This window comes from Branchiostoma belcheri, unplaced genomic scaffold, assembly GCF_001625305.1.
Source record: "Branchiostoma belcheri isolate BF01 breed outbred unplaced genomic scaffold, Haploidv18h27 scaffold212, whole genome shotgun sequence".
Lineage (NCBI taxonomy): Eukaryota > Metazoa > Chordata > Leptocardii > Amphioxiformes > Branchiostomatidae > Branchiostoma > Branchiostoma belcheri.
The window spans coordinates 41,446-64,868 of record NW_017803625.1 but is presented as its reverse complement, the minus strand read 5'-3'; the positions used below and the strand labels follow the sequence as shown (position 1 = coordinate 64,868).

Genomic DNA, 23,423 nt, shown 5'->3' with positions numbered 1-23,423 from the left:
ATTTCGAATTCATGGCAGCGAAAAATAAATAGTCTGGATGAGGAAGTCTGTCTGATGTTGACATTTACTGCCTTTTCTTTGCACATTTTTGTCATCATTTCATACTTGGAGTTTTTTTTATTGAGCATCATGGAAACAGTGGTGGGCAACTCCACAGGTTTTTTAAGTGTTACAAATAGCCCTCAAAAACAATCTATTTGACGAATCGGTTTTATTTTTGGTACCACCAATAAATAGATAGAGCCTGCGATACGAGACAAGTAACCGTTTTCCATCAGCATCATCGCATTTAAAGGCACCCAAAGCGATTTCGAAATTCAGGACAGCAAAACTGGATTTTCAAAGCGAATTTTCTGGTCATTTTTTAAAAAGTTGAATCAACCCTATCCCATAGCATACTTATATCTGTGAGGCAAAAATGCGATGTCACTGACGGAAAACGGTTGTATGTTTCATATCGAAGGCTGGTTATAGTTACTTATTAGTGGTACCAAAAAATAAAGGGACTCCTCACTTAGCTCGTTTTTGAACAATTTAACACAACTTCAAGCATTAAATTATGACGAAAATGTGGTACGAAATGGCAGCAAATGTCAATATCAGACAGATTTCTTCATGAAGAATATTTTTGTTTTGCGGCTCGAGCTCTGAAATTGCATTGGACACTAGTACCTTCAAACAGGGTTGTTTACCTTTCATCCAGCGGCAACATGAAAGCAATTCAAGGAGCGTAAAAATAACCTCCTTGATGAAAGCGAAATTGTTTTGTATCAATCTTTCACATAGGCCACACGGCACACCACACAACTAAACTTAGATTGTTAACGGAATACGTATATATAGATAAAAAGGCAACTCCGTCCGGTATACATGTCCTTTAAAACTAGCCTACGGCAGCGTAGACCTTTTAGGTGTGGCAGGTGTTTACCATTTTGCATCCAGAACCGTGGACCATATAGGCCACAGCAAGTAAATTTTATGGATGACATCCTCCACAAGTTTACTGCCAACTATATTACAACATCCATTTTGCACTGAAACATAATTTGAAAAAAATAAATAAAAGTACAATCATTGTACAAATGGTTTTGATTCAGTGAGAACATCACATATACACAACCACCATCACATATAAAAGGAATGAAATATATCACTGCATCAAAGTACACATGTAGAAGACAAAACAATAAATCAGAGCCTTGTCTTGTCTTGTTTCCTCTCTTTATATTTATCTCCCACCCACCTTCCTGCATGGCAACAGGCATCTTTGCCCATTTTCGCCATGTTGACCACTGTCATTGGGCAACAAAAACGTTCTACTTCAAATAAAACGTCCCCGCTCTGAAACAATTGGCTTGCATAATTTTAGGTATCCGTATAGCAATATCCCTACAGAATATATTTTTCTCATAAAACGGTGAATAGCTATAACTGAACGTTCTTAACATACGAGGTTTAGCCAAGTATATCCATATCTTTCAGTAATGTCGACATCTATGTAGCCTTCAGAAGCTCATTAAAGAGCGGAAATACTCCAGTGGGGTCCCTATGCTTGATATATATCGCGTCTTACGATTGGTTGGGCCTTGGGGCGTCGGCATCAGTAAAATTCATTATATAGTTATACAGTAGTAGCACAACCCGCAATGTTATATACAGGCGTGCCAGAGTATACAGAGCACTTTTACGGAATACAGTGCAATTTTATGGAATACAGTACAACCGTATTAGTATACAGTGCAATTTTACGGAATACAGTGCAATGGTATTAGTATACAGTGCAATTTTACGGAATACAGTGCAATGGTATTAGTATACAGTGCAATTGCACTGTATACTAGTAAAATTGCACTGTATACTAATTCCATTGCACTGTATTCCGTAAAATTGCACTGTATACTCTGGCACCCCTAGTATATACCTGCCACGATACAACAGGTTTCTTCAGGCTAGCGCTACTCACCATATATACTATTCACCGCGCGGCACACACAGACGCATATCAGACTAACCACCAGAAGTGCGAAGAGGCCCATACATCTGTCTCCTCCAGACATGACCAGAATCCCGCTTCCAAGAAATTCGTGGCCGGGACAATATATATAACATATATTATATGACTCACGGTTTTTTCCTTGGAGGCGAATTTTATACCACATTACGGTTAGGAGAACTACATCATTCTGTGTAAAACCGCGGTTGTACTAGTACTAGCTCGTGGATAAAAAAAAAAAACACTCGGCTTTCTAAGCGATTCCAGTTTATGTAAATTTGGACAATCTTTCTATGATCATTGCCCGCTCGCGTAACGTAAAATTGCCGAGCGCAGTGCCACGTAGCTAGCATCGCCAGTATGGGAGAAGGTTTGACATGTCTAGTACTGCGAAATGTAAAACAAAGCTTAGCAGACAATTTAGGGAATGAACGTGGGTACATTTCGTTAATGTGGATGGGAAAAAAGATTGATATAGAACTAGAGGTGGATCAAATAAAAACCCACTGCGTTTTATGTTTTGATTTTTTTTGCTACCGTTTCAGACAGAGATGGGCCCCATGCTCGTATACAGCGAAGGGGGCCCCACGGCTGCCGAGTCCATAGCGACCGCGCTGACGTATTTTCTCTCGTCAGTCGTATCTATGGGCGGCGGTAATAACTCTGCTCCAACCGCTCCCGGCTGTGCTGGGAGAGAAGCTACTCGACCTCTGCTATACCTCTCTCCATATGGTATACTGAAGACATTTAAACAACAGGACACGATCGGAATTCTGCGAAACCCAGCAGAAACCTTGGGCTTCGCTCACGAGAATCGGTGACATAGGGACCGCGTTGGGAGATTGCGCAAGAACTAAACCGTGCACATCAACTACCAACTACGGGCTTGGATATCGGAAGGGAGCAGTTTTCTTATTACTTCGTCGTTTTAGATGGCTCAAGGTCTCAATCTGGGTGCTGTTTCTCAGGATAGCCTGTGGCTAGTATTACTGTACATAAGCCTTTTTGCACAAACTAAGCCACGAACTGAACAAATTACAGTATTGTTTGTGCACAATGCCCGTAGATGGGTGGCCTGTTTTCGTTTGTTGTGTTCGAATTCACACCGTAACAGACGACAGATAGAGACCTTCTGTTAACAAGGAACACGCGGTCCGTAATTGGGCTAAAATTACATCTTGAAAGTCTATTCGGTAGCTGATGACATGCTGAATCATATCATGGAAAAATAATGAGCAGCAAAATGAGCGCTAATATACGTAGTTGGTGATATTTCAAGTCGAATTATGATGGAACACAGATCAGTACCATGGACAGAGACTGGCACTTACAGTATACCTTAATATTTACCGGTTTCTTAGGCTGTCCCTGCGGCCACATCTTACACCATGTCTTACGTTTTTACGCCTTCTCCATTTCCTTACAGATGGACCTTCCAACATGATACTCGGGAAAAATGTCGAGATCTTTCATTTTTTAATTAAAAAGAAATTATTCACATTTATCTAAAGAGCAACAGCAAAATGTGCCTACAAAAGCCATCTTATCAAAAGCATACATACACTTGTAAACATACATAAAAACAATACATTTGAAACGAACAGAAGAACAGAAATACATAAAAAATATTTTGGGTGAGAAAAATAACGAAAACAAGACAATTGCGAGAGTACTGCTATCAGTAAAACAAATGAAAACTGAGAAAATGTCGAAACTAGCTACACACCTGAAAGCAGTGAGCTCATACTGGCCAGATGTAGAAATGGTTTCCTTCTCCCTCTCCCTCTCTCTCTATTTTTCTTTCACACACACACACACACACACACACACACACACACACACACACACACACACACACACACACACACACACACACACACACACACACACACACACCTTTTTCTTTCATTTGAAGATTACATTGGGTCTTCCATGATGCTTCACCATAATTGAGCGCGAACTCGAATCTTGACTTACATGTCCAGCCAGCGGTCAGAGTGTATTTTAGGAACATTAGCTAATGCGTATCGGCATCCAAACATCGTATTTGGTACTCAAGTAGTATAGATTAAAACTGCGGCTTATTTTTTTAAAAGTATTTTTAGGCCTTTTTATCGGCCTTTCTTTTTTGTACTGGTAGCTTTTGGTATTGCATACTGCATGGTCAATTTGATGCTGTCTTGTCAATTTGATACTGTCTTGTCAATTTGATAGTGTCTTGTCAATTTGATACTGTCTTGCCAATTTGATACTGTCTTGTCAATTTGATACTGTCTTGTCAATTTGATACTGTCTTGCCAATTTGACACTGTCCTGTAGTGTAGCCACCAAAAGATCTGCTTGGAGATTAGTACTCACGTGGATTCTCTTCGTACGCAAACCGACAAGCCTAGACGACATTTTGAACAGGTGTACGATCGTCACTTGTGGTCTAAGGATCTAACAACGGAAATGCGTTATACAAGAAAGAAGTGGGACTTTTTGTCATCCATCTGGTCACTACGAAACGTTACAGTTACACATCTAACGTGACGCCCAGGAGACGTAAACAGTTATGCATCTAGAAAGAAAACTATCGCTCTACGAAACAACGCACATGCAGGCCATAGCTGCAGCATTCAAGTGATCTGAACATGTAGCATGCAAAAAGTTCTAGTTAGTATTTGATTGGAGTAAACAGGACATGAATGAAAAAAAATAATAATAAAAACAAGAGAGTCGAGCTGTAAACAAAGTTTTGATTCTGCTAGAATTTCCTGTGCTCATTCGGGATATTTACTTGACATACGTCCTTTATACATAATAAATGTATTTTAATCCATTTACTCGAATATCAAACTTTACTGCAAACTCTTGTCCGGAGGCTAAGTGCAAGGGTACATACAATCATAACAACATAAAGGGTAAAAAGTGTCCAGTCTATACATCTAACAGGAGGTTTAGTATATTAATAACGCGTCAGGGTATCAAATGATTCCGTTGTAAGTGAGCTCACATCTGTTCCAGCTATTATGTAATATTAAGGGATTTATCGGAAAGGTCCCAACATTGGCAAGTAGCTTTGTTTGGATTTTGTACTGAACAAATCATGGGTTTTCGTATCTTACAGACCATATGTTAGGTATTGCACTGATTATTCTAGTCCCATAGTTATCAGCTATACAGGTACAGTGCGTTATAAACACAAATAAACAAACAAACAAGCAAACGCAGGCACACGCACACACACACACACACACACACACACACACACACACACACACACACACACACACACACACACACACACACACACACACACACACACACACACAAACGCACAATCACACACGGACAGGCACGCGCACACTGACACTCGGAAGTCGGAACACACAAACACACGAACGCGCACAATCACCCTTAATGCCGTTGAATGAATGAAACGGAACGCATGCAGCAATGATCCCGCAAAACAGTACTTGTATTTGTCAATTTGTACGACGCGGTAGACCACAAAATGATTTCCTTATTCTCTTGTACACGTACCACACACACAAACAGCCTTACCCTGAGGCTGTCAGCTCATCTTCAGCCTTCCTTTATGGATATTATTAAGGCGCTCCGCTGGCAAATAGCGGTCCGCAGGATCAACGACGATTCGAGGCCGTCTGGCGTCCAAAAGCGCAGTCTTCCTCTTTCTGTCCCTCTCACACGCGTTACAGAAAAGACAGCGCTAACCCTAGATATTTCTGCTCCAATTCTTTCATCTGAAAAACAATTTTCCCTGTATATATGATCCTATATTGCCGACACCTTAACGCGACCTTTGACCTCCCGGATTTTTTTTCTCGCAAGTTCTCGCGAGATGTGCAACGTGAGTTTGACGCAAAACAATATGGCGGACGTGCAGGTGAAAAGAAATAGTTTGTTTACAAAAGTAGCGTAAAACAACATCTGAACGGCAACGGCCAGTATCTGTGGTGGACTGTAAGGTGCGTGTAGCTCAGGGGGAGAACATGGCGCAAAGTAACCCTAGTCTGTTCCGATGGAGAAGGAGAACAGAGAAGTTTCCGTCCCAGACCCAAACCGGCGATAGTTCTGGCGCTCTTTCTAAACAGGTAAGCCAACTGGCGCTTATGTTTCTCATGATACAAACAAGATTATAGTTTTGTGTATGTGTATATGCTGCAAACGATAAGTAGGCGTGGAAACCAGTTCAGCTTGATCAAGTCCAGGTCCAGATGATTGATCAACAGTTTATTATAAACATAGTAAAAACAGTAGTTCTGTATCATATTTTGGAGAGTGAGATACTGACATACATTTTGTAATATACTTATTTTCAAAGCACAATCGTATTCATGTAGGAAAATCTAGTTTGGTTCAGGGTTATTTTTGTACCTTTTATAAATGGCCAGATTTATACCTAACTTGATGTCTAAATTGAAAATTCATACTATACTATATAGTTATATTTATACAGTAGAGTAGGAATATATTGTAGGCAACTAGGCATATTTAACGTTATAACGTTACAGCAAAAAAGAATCAGATCACAATTTTCAGGTTTCCTGATATAATTAGATGCTTTTATTCCATGTGCAGAGTCTAACAGCAGTGGATGATGTTCAAGACTGGATAAAGGTAATGGCTAAAACTTAATAATACAAGTAATTAACATCATATGAAAATATTTTTTTAAATTCCTAGAACTATCGTAGAGTGGAACGTTTGTGACATTTATCCATTGTCAGTTGAGGTCTGTGGAGCCTCTGACGATCATGATCATGATAATGATCATTCTGGCATACTCAACTTCACCTGAGCAAGGTGAGGATAGTTGTGTTAATTAAGTGCCTTTCCCGAGGACACAAGGTTGGTGACTTGGCGAGATTCAAACCTGGGACATCTTGGTTCTTGGTTGAATGATTTGCCGTTACAATATGCCACACAGCGCCACTAGTTGAGGTGATTTTAAAGAAAAATCAAGTCAATCGAGTCTTTGCTTTCATTGACACTTTACAGAAAGTGCAGAAGGCGTCAGACCGTGCAGCTGTGGCAGCGTTAGGCCCCCGTGCAGCCGGCAGGACCAACGGTTACACAGCAGCACTGGAGACAGTCGACCAGCTCAGGGAACATGACGCTACTTATAATGAAGGTCAGAGATAAAGTCAACTTATGAGTATTAATAACTATTATACATGAGTGGTCTTTTTGTTTTATTCAGGTATAGATTAAAATGTTTTTTCTCAATTTATGGCACATTTCGATTTGGGTGGCATAAACGTAATGCAACGTGGATCATGTATTCTCCATCACCTTCGGTCCCATCTCTCCTGGTTGGCTCTCCCTCTTGCCTTTGGGTGAGCTGACCCTCGGTCGGGTTGGTACCTTTGGTGGTCCGAAATACACCATGTTGTATTCTTTTTTTTAATCATACTAGCTCACATATGATGTTAAAGTGCAAAACGAATCTAAAAATCTTACAGCCCAAGAGCTGCTGAACACGTGGATGACTGAGAAGGTGAACCTGGACTTTGAGGTGGATGATGAGGACTGGTCAGAGGTTCCCTCCGCCAAGGCGACGGCCGGGAACTCACCGGCACACGGCATGCTGGACAGTCTACTGGAGGAGAACTACACCTTCACTGACGATATGACGGACGGGTCGGCATCACAGAGGGCTCGAGGTATTTTGTTACTACAATGTTGAACTTAAGGCCACAGCAAGTAATTTTTATGGATCAGCATAAAATGTACAAAATGTACTTGCTGTAGCCTTATTCCAACACAACGAGTAGAGAGATCTAATTTTCAATGTCCACCATTGCTTTCATCAGGATGATTAATGACCAATCAATTCCGAATGTAAACTTGTGAGAGCTACGGTTACAGACACGTGATCACCTTATTCATACAAGAATTGCTGATGTCACGTATCTGTTAAGTCTCGTGTGAATAAGGTCACGTGTCTGTAACTGTTTGGAAGTGATAAAGGCAACTGTGGTCGTTGAAAACTCTCTGTACTCATGTTGGAATAAAGTTCAACATTTTACTATTATTAGTACCAACACAGATGAACTTTCATCATTATCATCTTTGTTTTTACTTGAGGTCACAGGCTAATGTAAAGGGCATGTCAAAATGGCAAGCAAGGTGGTCTTGTGGTTAGGGTTGTTGACTCAGAATCTGAAGGTTCTGGGTTCAAATCCCTAGCCTGGCACTGCCCAAAATCTCTTAATTCAAACACATAATGACCTAGACTCCCTCCAGCTCATCCTGCCAGCTTGCTACATAATTTATTCCAATACCATTTGGTGACCAGCCCCTGAAGGTCTGTCCTCCCTCCTTGCTACATTGTAGCAGTAAAATGTAATCCAACACCAGTTACCATGGTGACAGCCAATACTGTCCAAGTCATTGACCTTACTTGTTGGGAACACAGGAATAGGAAACGGAGCAAATAAAAGCATTATGTTTTCCTTCTGTGAAGGTAAACATTAAAAAAATGTCCCTTTTTTTATTTCTTTAGATTTCTACAGCCGGATTGAGAATGATGACGATGACTCAGCAGTCCAACAGATCCTGTCAGGAATGATGGACCTGGAGGTGTTGGATGACTCCACACTGAAGGAACTGGAGTCAGCTGAGGACTCCAGACCTAGGAAGGACCCAGTCATGACTATGGAGATGAGACAGAGAAAGGTAAGTAGGAATGTGATGTATATATATATATATATGTCACAGTCAGAAAAATGGACATGTTCGCAGAACTTTATGTTCCCAGTGGCGGGAGGTGCAAAAAAGTTTATATCACTTCAAGGCATTTCATGTTACTTGGTTTTGTAACAGTTGTTTTTCATGCTTCTTCTCATTAATGTACAGGACACGTGTTTATGTCAAAGTCCAGTACGCTACTGTATCCTTTCAGGATTGCATCTATTTCTTCATAATTTAATTCTAAATTTTGTCTCCTTATACCTTGAGATTGTTGAGTGAAGTTCCCATTTGTTGGAACAGGTAAAGGAGGCCAGGGATCGAAGACAGAGAGAGCTGGAACAAAAGAGAAGAGAGAAACAAAGGAAAAAAGATGCAAAGTTCCAGGTAAAAAATTTTATTTATTAAGAAAATTTATTTCCTGATATTGATAATGGCATGGTGATGTTGTGGTTAGGGTTGTTGACTTGTTGAATCTAAATATAAAGCCCCTACAACTCTATCCTACCACTTGCTACATAATGTAATCCAACACCACATGGTGTCTGCTACAGCACCGGTTACCATGGTGATGGCAATGTGGTGCATGTCAATGATCTATTTGTTTGGAGAAAGAAGAAATGGAGCAAAAACAATATGTTAACTTTCTATGACAGTAAACAAAAAATCTGTATTGTTTTTGCTACAAACAGCCTCAAATGTGACATTTATTGTTGTTGTTGTTGTTTAGGCTGCCCAGATGGTGCTGCGTGAGGAACGTGAGAAGGCCCTGCGTGCCAAGCGTGAGGAGGAGGAGATCCAGCACATCATGGCCCACATGAGGAAGGAGATGTACGAACAACAGAGACTGGAGATGGAGGCCAGGGAAAAGTCAGTATCACTCAGATTGGGGGGACATCTACATTGTGTAGTTGATGATGACTGTTTTGTAGGACTGATGATGATGGCATGTTTTATAGGACTGACGATGATGATGTGTTTTGTAGGACTGATGATGATGTGTTTTGTAGGACTGATGATGATGATGTGTTTTGTAGGACTGATGATGATGATATGTTTTGTAGGACTGATGATGATATGTTTTGTAGGACTGATGATGTGTTTTGTAGGACTGATTAACTTGTTTTGTAGGACTGATGATGATGACTGATGATGATGATGTGTTTTGTAGGACTGATGATGATGATATGTTTTGTAGGACTGATGATGATATGTTTTGTAGGACTGATGATGTGTTTTGTAGGACTGATTAACTTGTTTTGTAGGACTGATGATGATGACTGATGATGATGATGTGTTTTGCAGGATGGATGACGATGATGTGTTTTGTAGGACTGATGATGATGACTGATGATGATGATGTGTTTTGCAGGATGAATGACGATGATGTGTTTTGTAGGACTGATGATGATGACTGATGATGATGATGATGTGTTTTGTAGGGAGAGACAGATGAGAGAGGCTGAGGAGGCCCGACTGTTGGAGCAGCGGCAGAGACAGCGGGAGGACCTGGACTCTGAATACCTCCGGCACTGGCAGAAGGAAGAGGAGGAACGACTGAGACAGCTGAGCAAAAACGCTGAGGTGGAGACTTTAAGGAGGAGACACAACCTCAGGGTAAACTTTCTCTTCCTAGTTTTCATCATTCATGGCTCAAGATACTAAATATTTCTGCATACCTGCACTGGTGCAGAACACATTGAAAATTACCTGCACCAGACAAGTTTTACTTATCAGAATTTAGAAACATTATTTATTTTTCAAGTCATAGGTGGCAAAAGTCAATGCAGCAAATAAAGATCCACATACACCTACATTTTTGTGTAAACTCAGCACTCAGCATTTGGGAAAGTGTAAGAGAGTTTGGCACACACCACTACTTGTCTGCCAGTGAACTAGCTCCCTGCTGTAACTGTATGGCCCAAGGGCTATTGAAATATAGATTGGTACTGCACTATGCGCCAGTGAGTGTAGGAATGACTTAAACTTAGATATTTTCTTTTGCTATAATTTTGTTTTTAATTATTCAATTATTGTTTAACATGTTCAAATAATTTTATATAATTTAATAATTATAATTTGTTATCATTTTCTTGTTATTTGAAGTATTTCAGTTAATTTGTGGTTATTATTTGTTGTGCTTAAAGGAGGAGGGCTTGTATAAGCCTAATAGGCTTCCTCCCTTCTCCTGCACAGAGTTTTTATTCAATTTACTCCTGACCACTTTGTATTTTGTATCTTCGTTCGACAATAGATAACAAAATTAATTATTAATAGATGAAAATTAAGTAAATCTAAGATGTATGCTGATTTTCTTCCCCAGTGTTTACAAAGGCACTTCTCGGCCTGGTATCGGCTGATTGTGGCCAGAAGAGTCCAGTACGGCAAGGCCAGAGCCATGGCTGACTGGAAGTCAACACTGCGAGCCTGGAATGCCTGGAGAACATACGTACTGTCCAGGAAAACTGACAAGGAAACGAGGAAATATCAACGGGACCTCATAGACATGCAAAGGTGAGTCAAAACATATTAAGTTCTTGTACACCTAAGCTCTATCCTTTGTCATATTAAGTAGAGTGGATACATTCCTCAAGCTCACCGAAATCTAACACACCACAGTCATCACTCAGTAAGACATCTGGAGTTGCATAGTTCCCGTGTAGAACTTTTATTCAGCCTGTCAGCATAGCTACATGTGTATCATTTGTCATTGTGGTGTCTAGGCTAGTGGACGCGAGATTGAGAAGTCGCAGGTTCGATCCCTGGCATTCCTGACTAGATGTTGTGTCCTTCGGAAAGATACATACATGTAACATGACTTTCCTCACTCCACCTAGGTGTAAAATGTGTACCTAACTCCTGCTGTGTATCCTTATGTAAACACATTCAAGTACACATGTACATGTATATGGTAACCAGCCCCTCCAACTCTGTCTTGTTAATTGCTACATAGTGTAATCCCACACCAACGGGTACCTGCTACAGCACCAGTTACCATGGTTACAGCCATCTGGTTCAGGTCGTTGACCTTATTTGTTTGGAATGCAGGAAGGTGAAGAAGAAAAAACAGAGCAAAGACACAATGCCAAAATGTGAAGGTAAACATAGAAAATGCCACACACATCTGAAGTTTTACAGTGCTGTGTGTTGATGCTGTTGCAGGAAGCAGCAGGCTGCTGTGGACCATGACAGGAGACGTGTGCTGCAGCGCTGTCTGCAGGCCTGGGTGCTGTACGTCCACTGGGAACAGGACAGGAAGGAGCTGTACAGGAAACAGGAGGAGACAAGGTCAACAAAGCACACACATAGATAGCCCTTGTACACAGACAGAAGTGACTGTAATAAATTTGGGCCCTCTAGCTTCTTCTCTTGGAATTGCAGGAGTTTTTCAGTTGCAGGCTTTGTACTTTGTACATCAGAACTATGTAATAGTATGTAAACTATGCAAATTAGGACTTCATTAGCATGATTGCTTAAGGAAAATTTATATTTAAATTGTGCTAAATGACAGAATTTTCATACTCATTAAAGCGTGGTTTGAAAGGAACATTAATAGATATAAGTAGTACAAATCATTGAAAGTTCATCCGTGTTGGTGGAAGTCATTATGAAATACTTTTGAACTGTACTGTAGAACACAAGAATTGGACTAACCCAAATGTACTGTACAACTCCAGTCTTTGTCAAGGAAGGAGCAATCCATAGTTAAATGATATGATGTCACAGAGGCAGGGATTGACCATTCTTGACAAAGACAAAGTCAAATTCATTGATGAATGTCTGCCAGTTTTCCTGTCCCAACTGTTGCCCTGTTGCCATCAGGAGTAAGATGTCAGCCCTGCTGGAGGCTGCAGCCTCAGGGAAGCTGTGGTCAGCCAGGGGTGATGATGATGATGATGATGATGATGGGGGCAGCACCAGTGGGAGAGGTGGGGTCCGGTCGGACAGGGTGGACAATGGACAGAGAAGAGTGGTGAGTAGAGAGAATAGTTTATTCGCAACCTTTAAAAAATACATATAGCGGCGAGATGCAGTACTCCAGTCAGAAGCTCTGAAGAAGGTGTCTGACAGACACCGAAACGTCAGCGAGGTGAGACTCTTTGGTTGTGTAAAAAGAATTCCCCTATCTCTTTAAAAAATACACTTCAAACAGTTCACAGCTGTCACACATAGGCAGCTCTTTCGATTTAGCTGAATTGGGTGTGACATAACATAGAAGCAACTAGTTATACATTACAACAATAAAATCATCTTAAAAATGAGGTAAAAACTGTATATTTTTATAAGACTCTTGTTAAAAATTACATTGTGGCAAAAGACTTAATTCACCATAATTATACCCAGTCATATTACATACATATCAATTTATCAAGATACTGTCATGTTCTTTAATTTCTTTTAACTGAGAACTGAACCACTCCTGAGTACTCCTGGAATGTTAGCTCGAATGTTTATGTTCTTAGAAGTCATAATGTGAGAAACAAGTGTGAACCGTGATTTCCAACACAAGAATTGGACTAATAATATATTTGCCCAATTTTTTGACTGTACAACTCCAGTCTTTGTCAAGGAATGAGCAATTCACTGCTTTTGTTACATCATGTTGACTCGATTGCAAACTTTTTGTGGCTTTTAACCGGTATTGTATACAACAACGTTTAGTTTTATCTTATACTGTTTGATAATTTTCAACAAACCCATGCATCTCATATACATGTAGTACTGGGATGAGCTTGGTTGTCTGCCATAGGATTTTTAGAATTTTCTCCCTGTCTCTTCATGCTTTTTTCTGAAAAAAAAATCCAAGAATCCACAAATAAAATTGGTGCAGCCTTATATGTCATCTTATGTATTACAGGATGAACTGTTTGAAGAACCTGTAAAGAGACAAGCGTCGGCACCACTTGTTCGCACAGACAGAAGCGACCCCACGTCGACAAGGTCAGAGAAGGACAGAGGCAAGCACGCCAGGAGACTGGTCAAACCTACCGAGCCATGGCAGGTCTGGAATTATTTATTATTTCTGTTTTGTATTTATACAGGGTGAATACAACTCAGTGTTAAGCACATTGCTTTTCAGGCATGCCCTGTAACAAGTGGGACGTGAAACAGACCGTCGTTACAGACGGCCATAACTTCTTTGTAGAATTAACATGCAAAGGATTGTAAGTTTGTCATGAGTTTTAGAATGGACAGTTGAATACAGGTTATCAGTCAGAACAGAGGTGTCCTATCTTTATCGATGTGTAACAGTCGTAAGGTCATAGTAGAATTAACATACTTAACGTTCTGACGACTGACTGTTCGACATTTGGACACCCTATTCTGTTCCAGAGTTTTTTAATTAAGGCCACACCAATTTAATTTGTTGGTTCTCGGATTCGCCTCTTCATTTTTTCCTGATTTGCAAAAAAAATAAAATTTCAGAATCAACTGCAAAATGCTCATATTTTGCCCTGAACAGTTGAAAACAGTCCTTTTCTTCCTAGTCGTTACAGTTATTCCATCTTTCAATGCAGTGGTATCATTAGAAGTTCAAAATTCATTGTTTAAATTTTGAACCAGCCTTTTGTGTTCATACCTCCTATCGTAGCATTTGGGGCTATAATAGGATGCCTAGATCTATTTTTATTTTTTTTCGCCCTGTCGCTTCATATTTTTCCTGAAAAAATCCGAGAACCAACAAATTAAATTGGTGTGGCCTAAGTCAGTAACTGTTGGACCCAGGGTATTGGTGTAAACAGACCTGTTCCTTGATATGTCAGCGAAAGTTAGATACCCAGGTACGGTAATAAGATACACCAAAAAACAGTTACAATTGAAAGTTCCTCCTAGAATTTACATATTTAACAGACGGATCCCATTCCAGAGTTTTTTAATAAAGTCAGTTGAACCCAGGTTATCGATATAAACAGATGTGACTCTTCTTTATCCCTGCAACAGGTGAACAAGAAACACCTGGGCCTCAGTAACAACACCTTAGCTCACCTGACTCAGTCAGAGACAACCAATCAGGACAACAACAGACAGGAGAAGGAGAAGCTGACCCAGCAGAAGAAACCATACATCCCCAACACTTACGAACATCGCTACACACACCAACAACAGGCACTGGAGGAACAGAAAAGGCAAATCATTTTATTATGTTTACCGAAGAAAAGCATATTGTTTTTGTTCAGTTTCTTCTTCTTGTTCCGTTTCAAACACTATAATGTCAATGACCAAGACCAGATGTCTCTCACCATGGTAACTGGTGTTGGGTTACATCATGTTGCAAGTGCCATGCAGAACTTCATACTTCAAGAGGGCCTGCATTGTCACCCAGTGGTCGAAATACTTTTTTTCAGCGCTCTGCAATATTGCAGAAGAGTCAAAATTTTGTTCTGCAATTTGGAAATACTTTCTGCAAATACACAAGCCTCCATACTACAATCTTGCAGGTTTATAAGCATGAACTATTGATTAATATGCAAATTAGTGAAGACAAATGTTTGGAAGTCCAAAAGAAACAAAAGATAGACAAGTCAAGACAAGGTTGATGCAAATTAGTGAAGAAGCTCCTGTTGTTTCAGAATAGGAGCTTCAGTGTTGTCTGTCCTTGGGGCCAAGAGCGCCAAATCCCAAGTGCCAATTTTTCCTTCTGCAAAATTGCAGATTGTATAAATTTTTCTTCTGCAATCTTGAAAATCTATCTGCAGATTGCAGACTGCAGACAGGTATTTCGAACACTGTCACCATATATGTGTGTTTAAGTAAGAATAAAGAACAAAGTAATAGTTTGTTAAGCTAGGCCATATGAAGGTAAACAAAATGCATTTGCTTTGCAAATGTTACCTTTAGTTATTGTTTAAAGTTAGTAATACTAGTTTTATTTGTTGGCTTGGCTGTATCTGTAAAGCCGGTATAACCACCTTTCAACGTAACACACCAGCTTCGCAGGCACGCAGTGTGGCGGCAGCTGGCTACATTACACCGATCGACTTGTTGTAACCCTTGAACATCTAACTCAACTCTAGGCATTGTTTAAAGCTATCTAATGACAATGCCAGTACTGTACTTGGTGACAACGAGTTCCACTCTGCGATAGTTCTAGGAAAGAATGAATTCTTGAACACCTCAATCCTTGGTTGATAACTCTGGTACTTGAAGGCATGGCTATTTCTTGTTCTCTTCTGGGCTGGTATTAGGTACTTAGTAATTGGGATGTCCACCAATTTATTAGTCACTTTGTATATCATGCATAGTCTGGACATTTTTCTTCTGTCTTCCAGTGACACCCACTGTGGGTTACTTTTTATTTCCGTGACACAAGCACCTCTTTCAAAGTTGTTCATACAGAAGTCCTTCCTTTTAAAGGCAAATCAAGGAGCAGAAGAGACTGATAGAGGAGCTCCAGGAGCAGCAGAGACTCATCATGTGTCAGCAGGACATGCAGAAGGCAACCGCCGCCAGGGAAGCCATCGAGGAGGCCATCGCAGGTCAAGGGTCAAAGGGCAGGAGGGCCGGGTCGAGACCAGACTCGGCTCGGAGCGACAGTACGGATGCCTCGTCTGCGATGTAAGTGGTATTTGTGATAATGGTTAATTCTGAAGTATCATCCCTAAAACAAAATACAGCATTGCAAGCAAGCATTGTTTACCTGTTTAGCTGAATTGTATGCACTGTATTGTACATCGTATTAAATAAAAAAGTGTTGTTATTTGATATATAAAATAATGACTATCATTACTGTTATATGGGCATTCATTTTCAACTATTTTGGACGATTTTATTTTTTATTGTATGTTCATAAGGCCATGTTGATTTGATTATATGGATGACATCCTCCGGGAGCCCCAAAACTGATGCGCGCGTGCGAATAAAAAAAAAGTTTTGCAAAAAAAAAAAGTTCTTTTCATTATGAAATCTACGTGGTCATGAGGGTTGAGCAAATGGCACAGAATATGGTTTGGCGAATAATCTAGTCTTCAAATTCATTTCTTTACAATTTCGTCTTTTTTCGTTTGATTTTGGCATTATACGACATTGGTATAGTTTTTATTAATTTTTTTTTGTAACTTATGGTATATTTTGGCTCATTTTGCAACTGTTTTGTACGATTTACAGTATGGTTGAAAACTTTTTTTTTTTGGAAACGGCCGAAAATTCATGCGTGCACGGATGTCATCCATATAATCAAATCAACATGGCCTAATGTACAAAGTGGACATAGAGAGAAGGTGATGCAAAAACAGTCATTTTTAGTAAACATATCTAGATGATGTTGCCATATGGAACTAAATGCTTCTCCACATAAAACACATGAACTGCCCTCTCCTATTTAGTATAAGTCATTTATATTGACTGTGATAGTAATACATCTATCACTGTCATATGCTCTAGTTCCTTGTAAATGAAACAGTATATTCTGTTACATGTACATGTATACAAAAGACGAGCTATGTTTATGGGTTCACCACACCACGAAGTGGTGGTGAACCCATATTGCTTTTTCTGATGTTTCTTCTTCTTCTCCTGCCATTTTTAAATGGATTCAGCTTCTTCATTTTAGGGCCTAAGGTCCTGAAATTTGGTATGGAGGTACAGTGGGCAAATACCCCTAGGCGTTTTTTAAATTTTTGTGATACAGGCTTTTAGAATGGTTTTATTTGAGTTTTTTGGCTGTGTTATAGCAAATGTATTACTGTGTTAGTGTGCCGTGTTTACCACGTCTGGGCATGAGTCATCACAATGGAATGCAGGGCATCAACCAATAGGCATGCAGCTTTCCTCTATACTTCTTGCTGATTGGCTGTTGGGATTTAACTTGATTAACACCTGCACAGAGCATTTCCACCTGCACAGAGCATTTTTTGCTGATTGGCTGTTGGGATTTAACTTGATTAACACCTGCACAGAGCATTTCCATACTGACAGTATGTCTTTATTCAAGTGTTTTGGTAGGTATTTCAAGCTTTTCTGCTCCAGCATTGGAATGCGGGGCATGAACGTTTTTTTTTTATTTTGAAAATCAACAGTTTGCATTATGCAATTAAAAATCCTAACCAATAAAGTAGGGAATAGCTATCCAACTGTTGTTTTAGTTGTATGTTACTTCATATTATCGTTATATCAATGTAAATCATTGTTTTCCCTTGTGTTTCTCATTCATTCCCTGCCATGTCGTAAATGTGGTGAACCCATCGCTGTATTCGCTCCAAAGCAAATATTGGCCTTTCTAGTTTTAGAAGTGGATTTTTATACATAATATACATGATGTACTTTCCAGGTCCCAGACAGACACATGTGTGTCAGGTCCTTCTACAGCGGTGTCCAGAAACTCTTCCTCAAAGACCAGGAACAAAGCTCCGAGGGAGGCAGACCCTATTGTGAAGAGTAAGTTTTGACTCTCTGATATGTAGTTCATGAGATCAGAGATTGTATATTATTTGATGATACTTGATAGATACAATGTCATGTAAATGTGTGATGTCCAATGGCTGAGTGTCTATGTGGACACGAGATTGAGGTCACAGGTTTGATCGACTGCAGTTGTGGCAAGACTGTTATCCTTATTTCTTATTACAGGACTTTCCTCACTCCACCCAGTTGTAAGATGGGTACCTGACTTTGTTTAGGGAGGTATAAGGTGGTAGGAGGAGAAGGATGGGCTCTGCCTTCCAATACAGTGTCCTAGACACATGCAGTGGATAATAATGTACTGCCCATATGGCCTGAAAAAAGGCTATGAGACTACCTTACTATTACACAGTTATGGATAAATCAAACTGTGAGCATGGTAGGTGATCTTGAAACTAAAAGTTTTACAAGTGCCCGGTAAACGGAAATGCTTAGTTAAGTGTCATTGACTACCAATTTCTCCTGCTTTGAATAAGATATGCAATGTACCATTAATGACGAAAACCTTCTACCTCACACAGAAATGGAAGAACGTGCAGCTGAGCGGGAGGAGAAGAAACGTCGGATTGAGGAGAGGAAGAAGAAGAAGGAGGAGGAGAGAGTTCTCCGTCTGCAGGAGGAGGAGGAGGCCAGGAGACAGGCGGAGGAGGAGGAGAAACGGGCGCGGCTGGAGAGGGTCAGGGAGGAGAAGAGGCTGATCAGACAGGTGGGAATTAACTGTCCATCACAATTAGCTGTTCAGCCAATCGTAGCATGGCAGTTAGTGGTTCAACCAATGAGAGAGGTGCATCACTATTAACAGTTCAACCAATGATAGCATGGCACTTACTGGTTCAACCAATGATAACATGATTGCAGTTACTTGTTCAGCCAATGAGAGCAGTGGGAACAGGCCCATCACAACTGTCTATCACAATTAGCCATTCAATCAATGATAGCACGGCAGTTAGTGGTACAACCAATGACAAAAGTGGGAGTGGTCCCAGCCTAACTGTTCATCACAACTAGCAACTATGGAGAGAGTGGCTGCATATGTCCATCTGTGTTTTCATGCTTCAAAAAGGCTATGGGACTTTAACCTTTTTTTTGAGGGCAGTTTTGTGTGTATTTTCTGTCAGCGTGAACTGGAGAAGCAGGAGAGGTTGGAGCGACAGGCAGAGCTGAACACCAGGGCAGATGAACACTACAGGAACAGTCTACTCAGGAACAGGGGGTGGGCAGCATGGAGGAAACTGGTCAACCAGTCTCGCCACAACATGCAGGTATTCATCAGCTTTTAGAATTGTGTGTCACATCTGTATCTGTTTGTTGTTATTGTTGTTATGTTTACCTTTGCAGAAGGAGAACGTACTGTTTTTGGTCCGTTCCTTCTTCCTCTTCTGTTCCAAACAAATACGGTCAATGAGCTGGACCAGATGGCTGTCACCATGGTAACTGGTGCTCTAGCAGACCCTGTGGTTTTGGATGCAATTAAGTGGCAGGAGTTAGAGGGACTGGTTACCATATACATGTACATCTGTATGAATGTGTTTGAGTAGCAAAGAAAAGAATAGGAGTCCTTACCAATATGAGTGGATCAAAACCTTACAGAGCTACGGCTGTACATGTACCTGGGGTCGCATTACGATCACCTTTACATGTAGTTGGCGCCGAAGGGCAGCCACTCCAATCCCTTGCATTTCAACCCTACCTATCTTAAGCTCCTTGGAATTCAGCACTTGGATGCAAATGAAATAAGAGAGACTAGCCAGCCAACCCAACAATAAATAAGATACTAGTAGTGTGATAGACAGCTAGTTTTGTTGCTGCTCTTGTTCACAGTTTCTTGGGTCCCTATCGCCTCTAGAACTGTATTTTATTTCTGTGCCTGAATGTGTTGAGGTTAGGCATGGCTTTTGATAGTTCTCTGGGTTAAGATCCAAGAATTTTTTCCCCCAGGCTCAGTTCTGGATATGCATGGACTATCCAGAACCGTACATGTACCTGATCGTGGTTCTGGATGAAGCGTGGTTCTGGATACAACAGTCTCTGCCCGTGTCTTACAGGTTGCTGTTGCCCACCATACTGAAGAGCTGCTGAGACGTTGCCTGGTGCCGTGGTATGACCACACACAGGAGGTCCTGCAGCACAAGGCAGACATGGCCACAGAGTTCTGTAACTTCATCACTGTCAGGAGGTGTTTCAGGTCATGGAGGAGGGTGAGACTCAGATTACACTAACTTAAGTTACTGTAATTTAGGCAACAAAATATGATATTACAACCAAAAGGTCTTTTATTCCCTTATTCAACAGCAATACCTGTCCTTGTATGTGTTTTATATTTCGATTAACTAGAACACTTTTAGAAAAGAGCTTGTCATACCTTGGACTGACAACACATGTTACTCAAGTTTAATGGATCTCTGATGGTCTCTGAACCAATAGACATTTACGAGTATATATATTTGCCCATTTTTGGCATATTAACCACGGAATTTGTTACATTTAATACTATAGATGATTTTCGCTTTCATTCTAGAAGGTAATAACCCTTACTGTGTACAAATACATTGCAGGTGAATATATCAAAGAATGTTTAGACCTTATAACAAGTAGTAGAAGTTGATTCAACTATAGTCTACACTCTATAGTGTTGTACCCACATGTCTGCTTGTATAACTAGTTATAGACCTTACAAAGTCACTGTCCTTTTGTTGTGTCAATAAAAATCTAAAAATGTTGTTGTGCCCACCCAGTATGGGCAGCACCAGTCTATCCTGGAGGCACGAGCAGAGAGACATCGGCAGCTGAGGATGAGAGAGAAGTGTTTCCGTGTGTGGATGGACTACGCCATGGACGAGAGAATGGCAGGGATAGAAAAGGACAGGATGGCCGCGGAGCATAACATCATGTGAGTGGCAATTTTCTACATGTTAAAACAACAATTATGTAACATAAGGACAATACAAAAAGTCAGTTTTCTGGTCATTTCTTTTACAAAGTAATTCAAATGAAACCTGTCCCATTACTCTTTTTTTAAATGTATAGATTGGTCTATGTGTACATGTAGTTGATTGAATGTCTATGTTTCTTGTCTGTACACTATAGGAATATTCTTGGAATGAAGAGATTCATTCATTCATTTATTCATCCATTCATTCATTCCTGAAATAAAGAGATTCTGTTCATTCATTCATTCATTCTTTCATTTGTTCATTCCCGAAATAAAGACATTTGTTCATTGAGTTATTCATTCATTCATTCCCGAAATAAGGACATTCATTCATTCATTCATTACATAGTGCCATTCTCCCAGTAAAAGTAGTAAAATATAACGCTGTACTAGCCTGTTAGAAATCCGGAAACTTGTCAAATCTTTGTTTGACATTCTTGCTGTATGTATTTTGTTGTGGTTGTATACTTGTGTTATTGCCGCTAAGACTTCACCTGTGTCACAAACAGGTCACATTATGATTTTACTGCATTACTGTAAATCTTTAACTACGTTGTATTCACAGTGGTTTCATTTCCAGTATCGCAGAATTGAACCCACACAAAAATGAGTGAATTCACAGTAACACAGCCCTTGTTTCCCACCCCATCCCCAGACGTCTGCAGAGAAAAGCATTCCGTGCGTGGCAGCAGCTGCCTGTACTGGCCAGGAAGGAGCGTGAGAGGGAGAGGAGAAGGACAGAGATGAGGAAGAAGGTGGCCAACATCCTCCCCGACTTCCAGGGACTACAGCTGGCTGAGGACAAGGAGGACTTCACCTGCTCTCTGGGCAACATCAAGATGAAACTGTGATCGGGAAACTGGAGGCACTTCCTAAAGCAACATCTTCCAAAGAACACTGGATACACTCATGAAAGTTCATCTGTGTTGGTAGTTGCATGTTTAGAGTTAAAACTTTAGATCCAACACAAAAATTCTCTCACCTAGGGGTGAAGGAGGCTATATACATCAGGACCCTTCACTGAACTGCGACGAGGGCTGACATTGTCTACCAGATACCTTTGACCCAGTGTAGACGTCACACTTCAAAGAAGCCACGTGACAAGCCTCACTGGGTCAGTCTACTGAGGAAGACCAGAGTGACTGGTCGAAAGCTCTGGATGTGAGAAAATTTTTGTGTTGGATCAAAAGTTTAAACTCTAAACAACACTAAATACAGATGATCAATTTTCAACAGTCACATCTTTTCGTTCCATCTATATGTGGAAATGTCGAATATTTGAATTTTCTATAAATTGATGAATGTTACTAAGTAGTTAGGATGAAACATACACCTGTTTTGTTATGCTGTGAGTTGATACAATCAAGGAGGTTCCATTTTGAACCTCCTTGATACAACCCTCCATTTTTTTGCAAATGCTGCTCCTTTTAATTTTTCATTGTTTTGATGTTGTATAGGAAATTCCTGTCTTGAGCAAAACTATGTAAAATATTTTTACCTGAAGAGTGACAAAGTTGTAAATACATGGTAGACTGTGTACAATGTACTAGTAGCATTGTGCCTTATTACTAATAGCTATAGTGTAGAAATGCCATTGACAGGCACTTAGATAGAATTACAAAATGGAATTACATGTTGTATGTTTGTTGAACAAACATACGACTATGTTAGTAGAAAGTTGAAATGATTTATATGAATTCTTTGAAGTCTTCAAACCAATTGACAGAGGGACAGTTGTTCTAAACTATTTTAAAAGTTGTTTTAAACTATTTTTAAATTTGAAAAAAGTTTCAGTTCAGCTGTTTTTGGTTTGTGTTTACATTCCCTATTGTTGTGCGTAGGAATGTTCTTGCAATTGTGTTCCTTTCTGGATTCATTACAAGGTTCAAGTCCTTGAAAAAGTCTCTTTTATCATTGTCTGTTGTATCATAGTTAGAATGGTTTGTTTGAGCAGGAAAGACTCGGAGCAAAACCATCTTATTTCCTATATAAAGTCACAAAATACCAATGTGAGGCTTCCTTTGGGAGATACTTTTACAATTACAGAAAAATTAAATTTTTTGCATTTTTTTGCCTCCTTGTTTTCAGAGTGCCGGTACATTCTTTATAGCCTCTATTCTATTCCTATTCTCAAGTTATACTTCAGTATTAAAGTGATTTTACCATCAGCTGATCCATTGCAGCAGTGATTAAAGTCTTTGCAGAAGTGAAGTTATTGCTGTACATGTCCGATACATTAGGTAATGATTTGAAACCAAGCAGATGTTAGGAGGGAAGATTGCATAGATTTAATAAGGGATCACCACCGTAAGCACGCTGGCTTCTTCTTCCGTATATAACTATTGTTATTTCCTTTGCAGCTCATTTTTATGAAACATGACGGAGCCATGGAGTAAATATAGT

The 23,423-nt window shown here is 40.1% G+C and overlaps 1 protein-coding gene across 1 annotated transcript; it reads left to right on the top strand.

Moving 5' to 3' along the window:
• The first annotated feature begins 5,813 nt into the window (after nt 1–5,813).
• On the top strand, nt 5,814–22,064 carry LOC109469947 (coiled-coil domain-containing protein 191-like). The gene is made up of 20 exons (XM_019768712.1): nt 5,814–6,090; nt 6,578–6,616; nt 6,998–7,130; nt 7,462–7,662; nt 8,505–8,677; nt 8,993–9,076; nt 9,420–9,559; nt 10,132–10,306; nt 11,013–11,203; nt 11,852–11,977; nt 12,512–12,662; nt 13,548–13,691; nt 14,633–14,817; nt 16,046–16,248; nt 17,960–18,064; nt 18,610–18,794; nt 19,207–19,350; nt 20,134–20,286; nt 20,824–20,978; nt 21,676–22,064. Exons 1-20 carry the CDS (start codon nt 5,989–5,991, stop codon nt 21,869–21,871), a joined length of 2,985 nt encoding a protein of 994 aa, XP_019624271.1. The 5' UTR covers nt 5,814–5,988; the 3' UTR covers nt 21,872–22,064.
• The last annotated feature ends 1,359 nt before the right edge of the window (nt 22,065–23,423 follow it).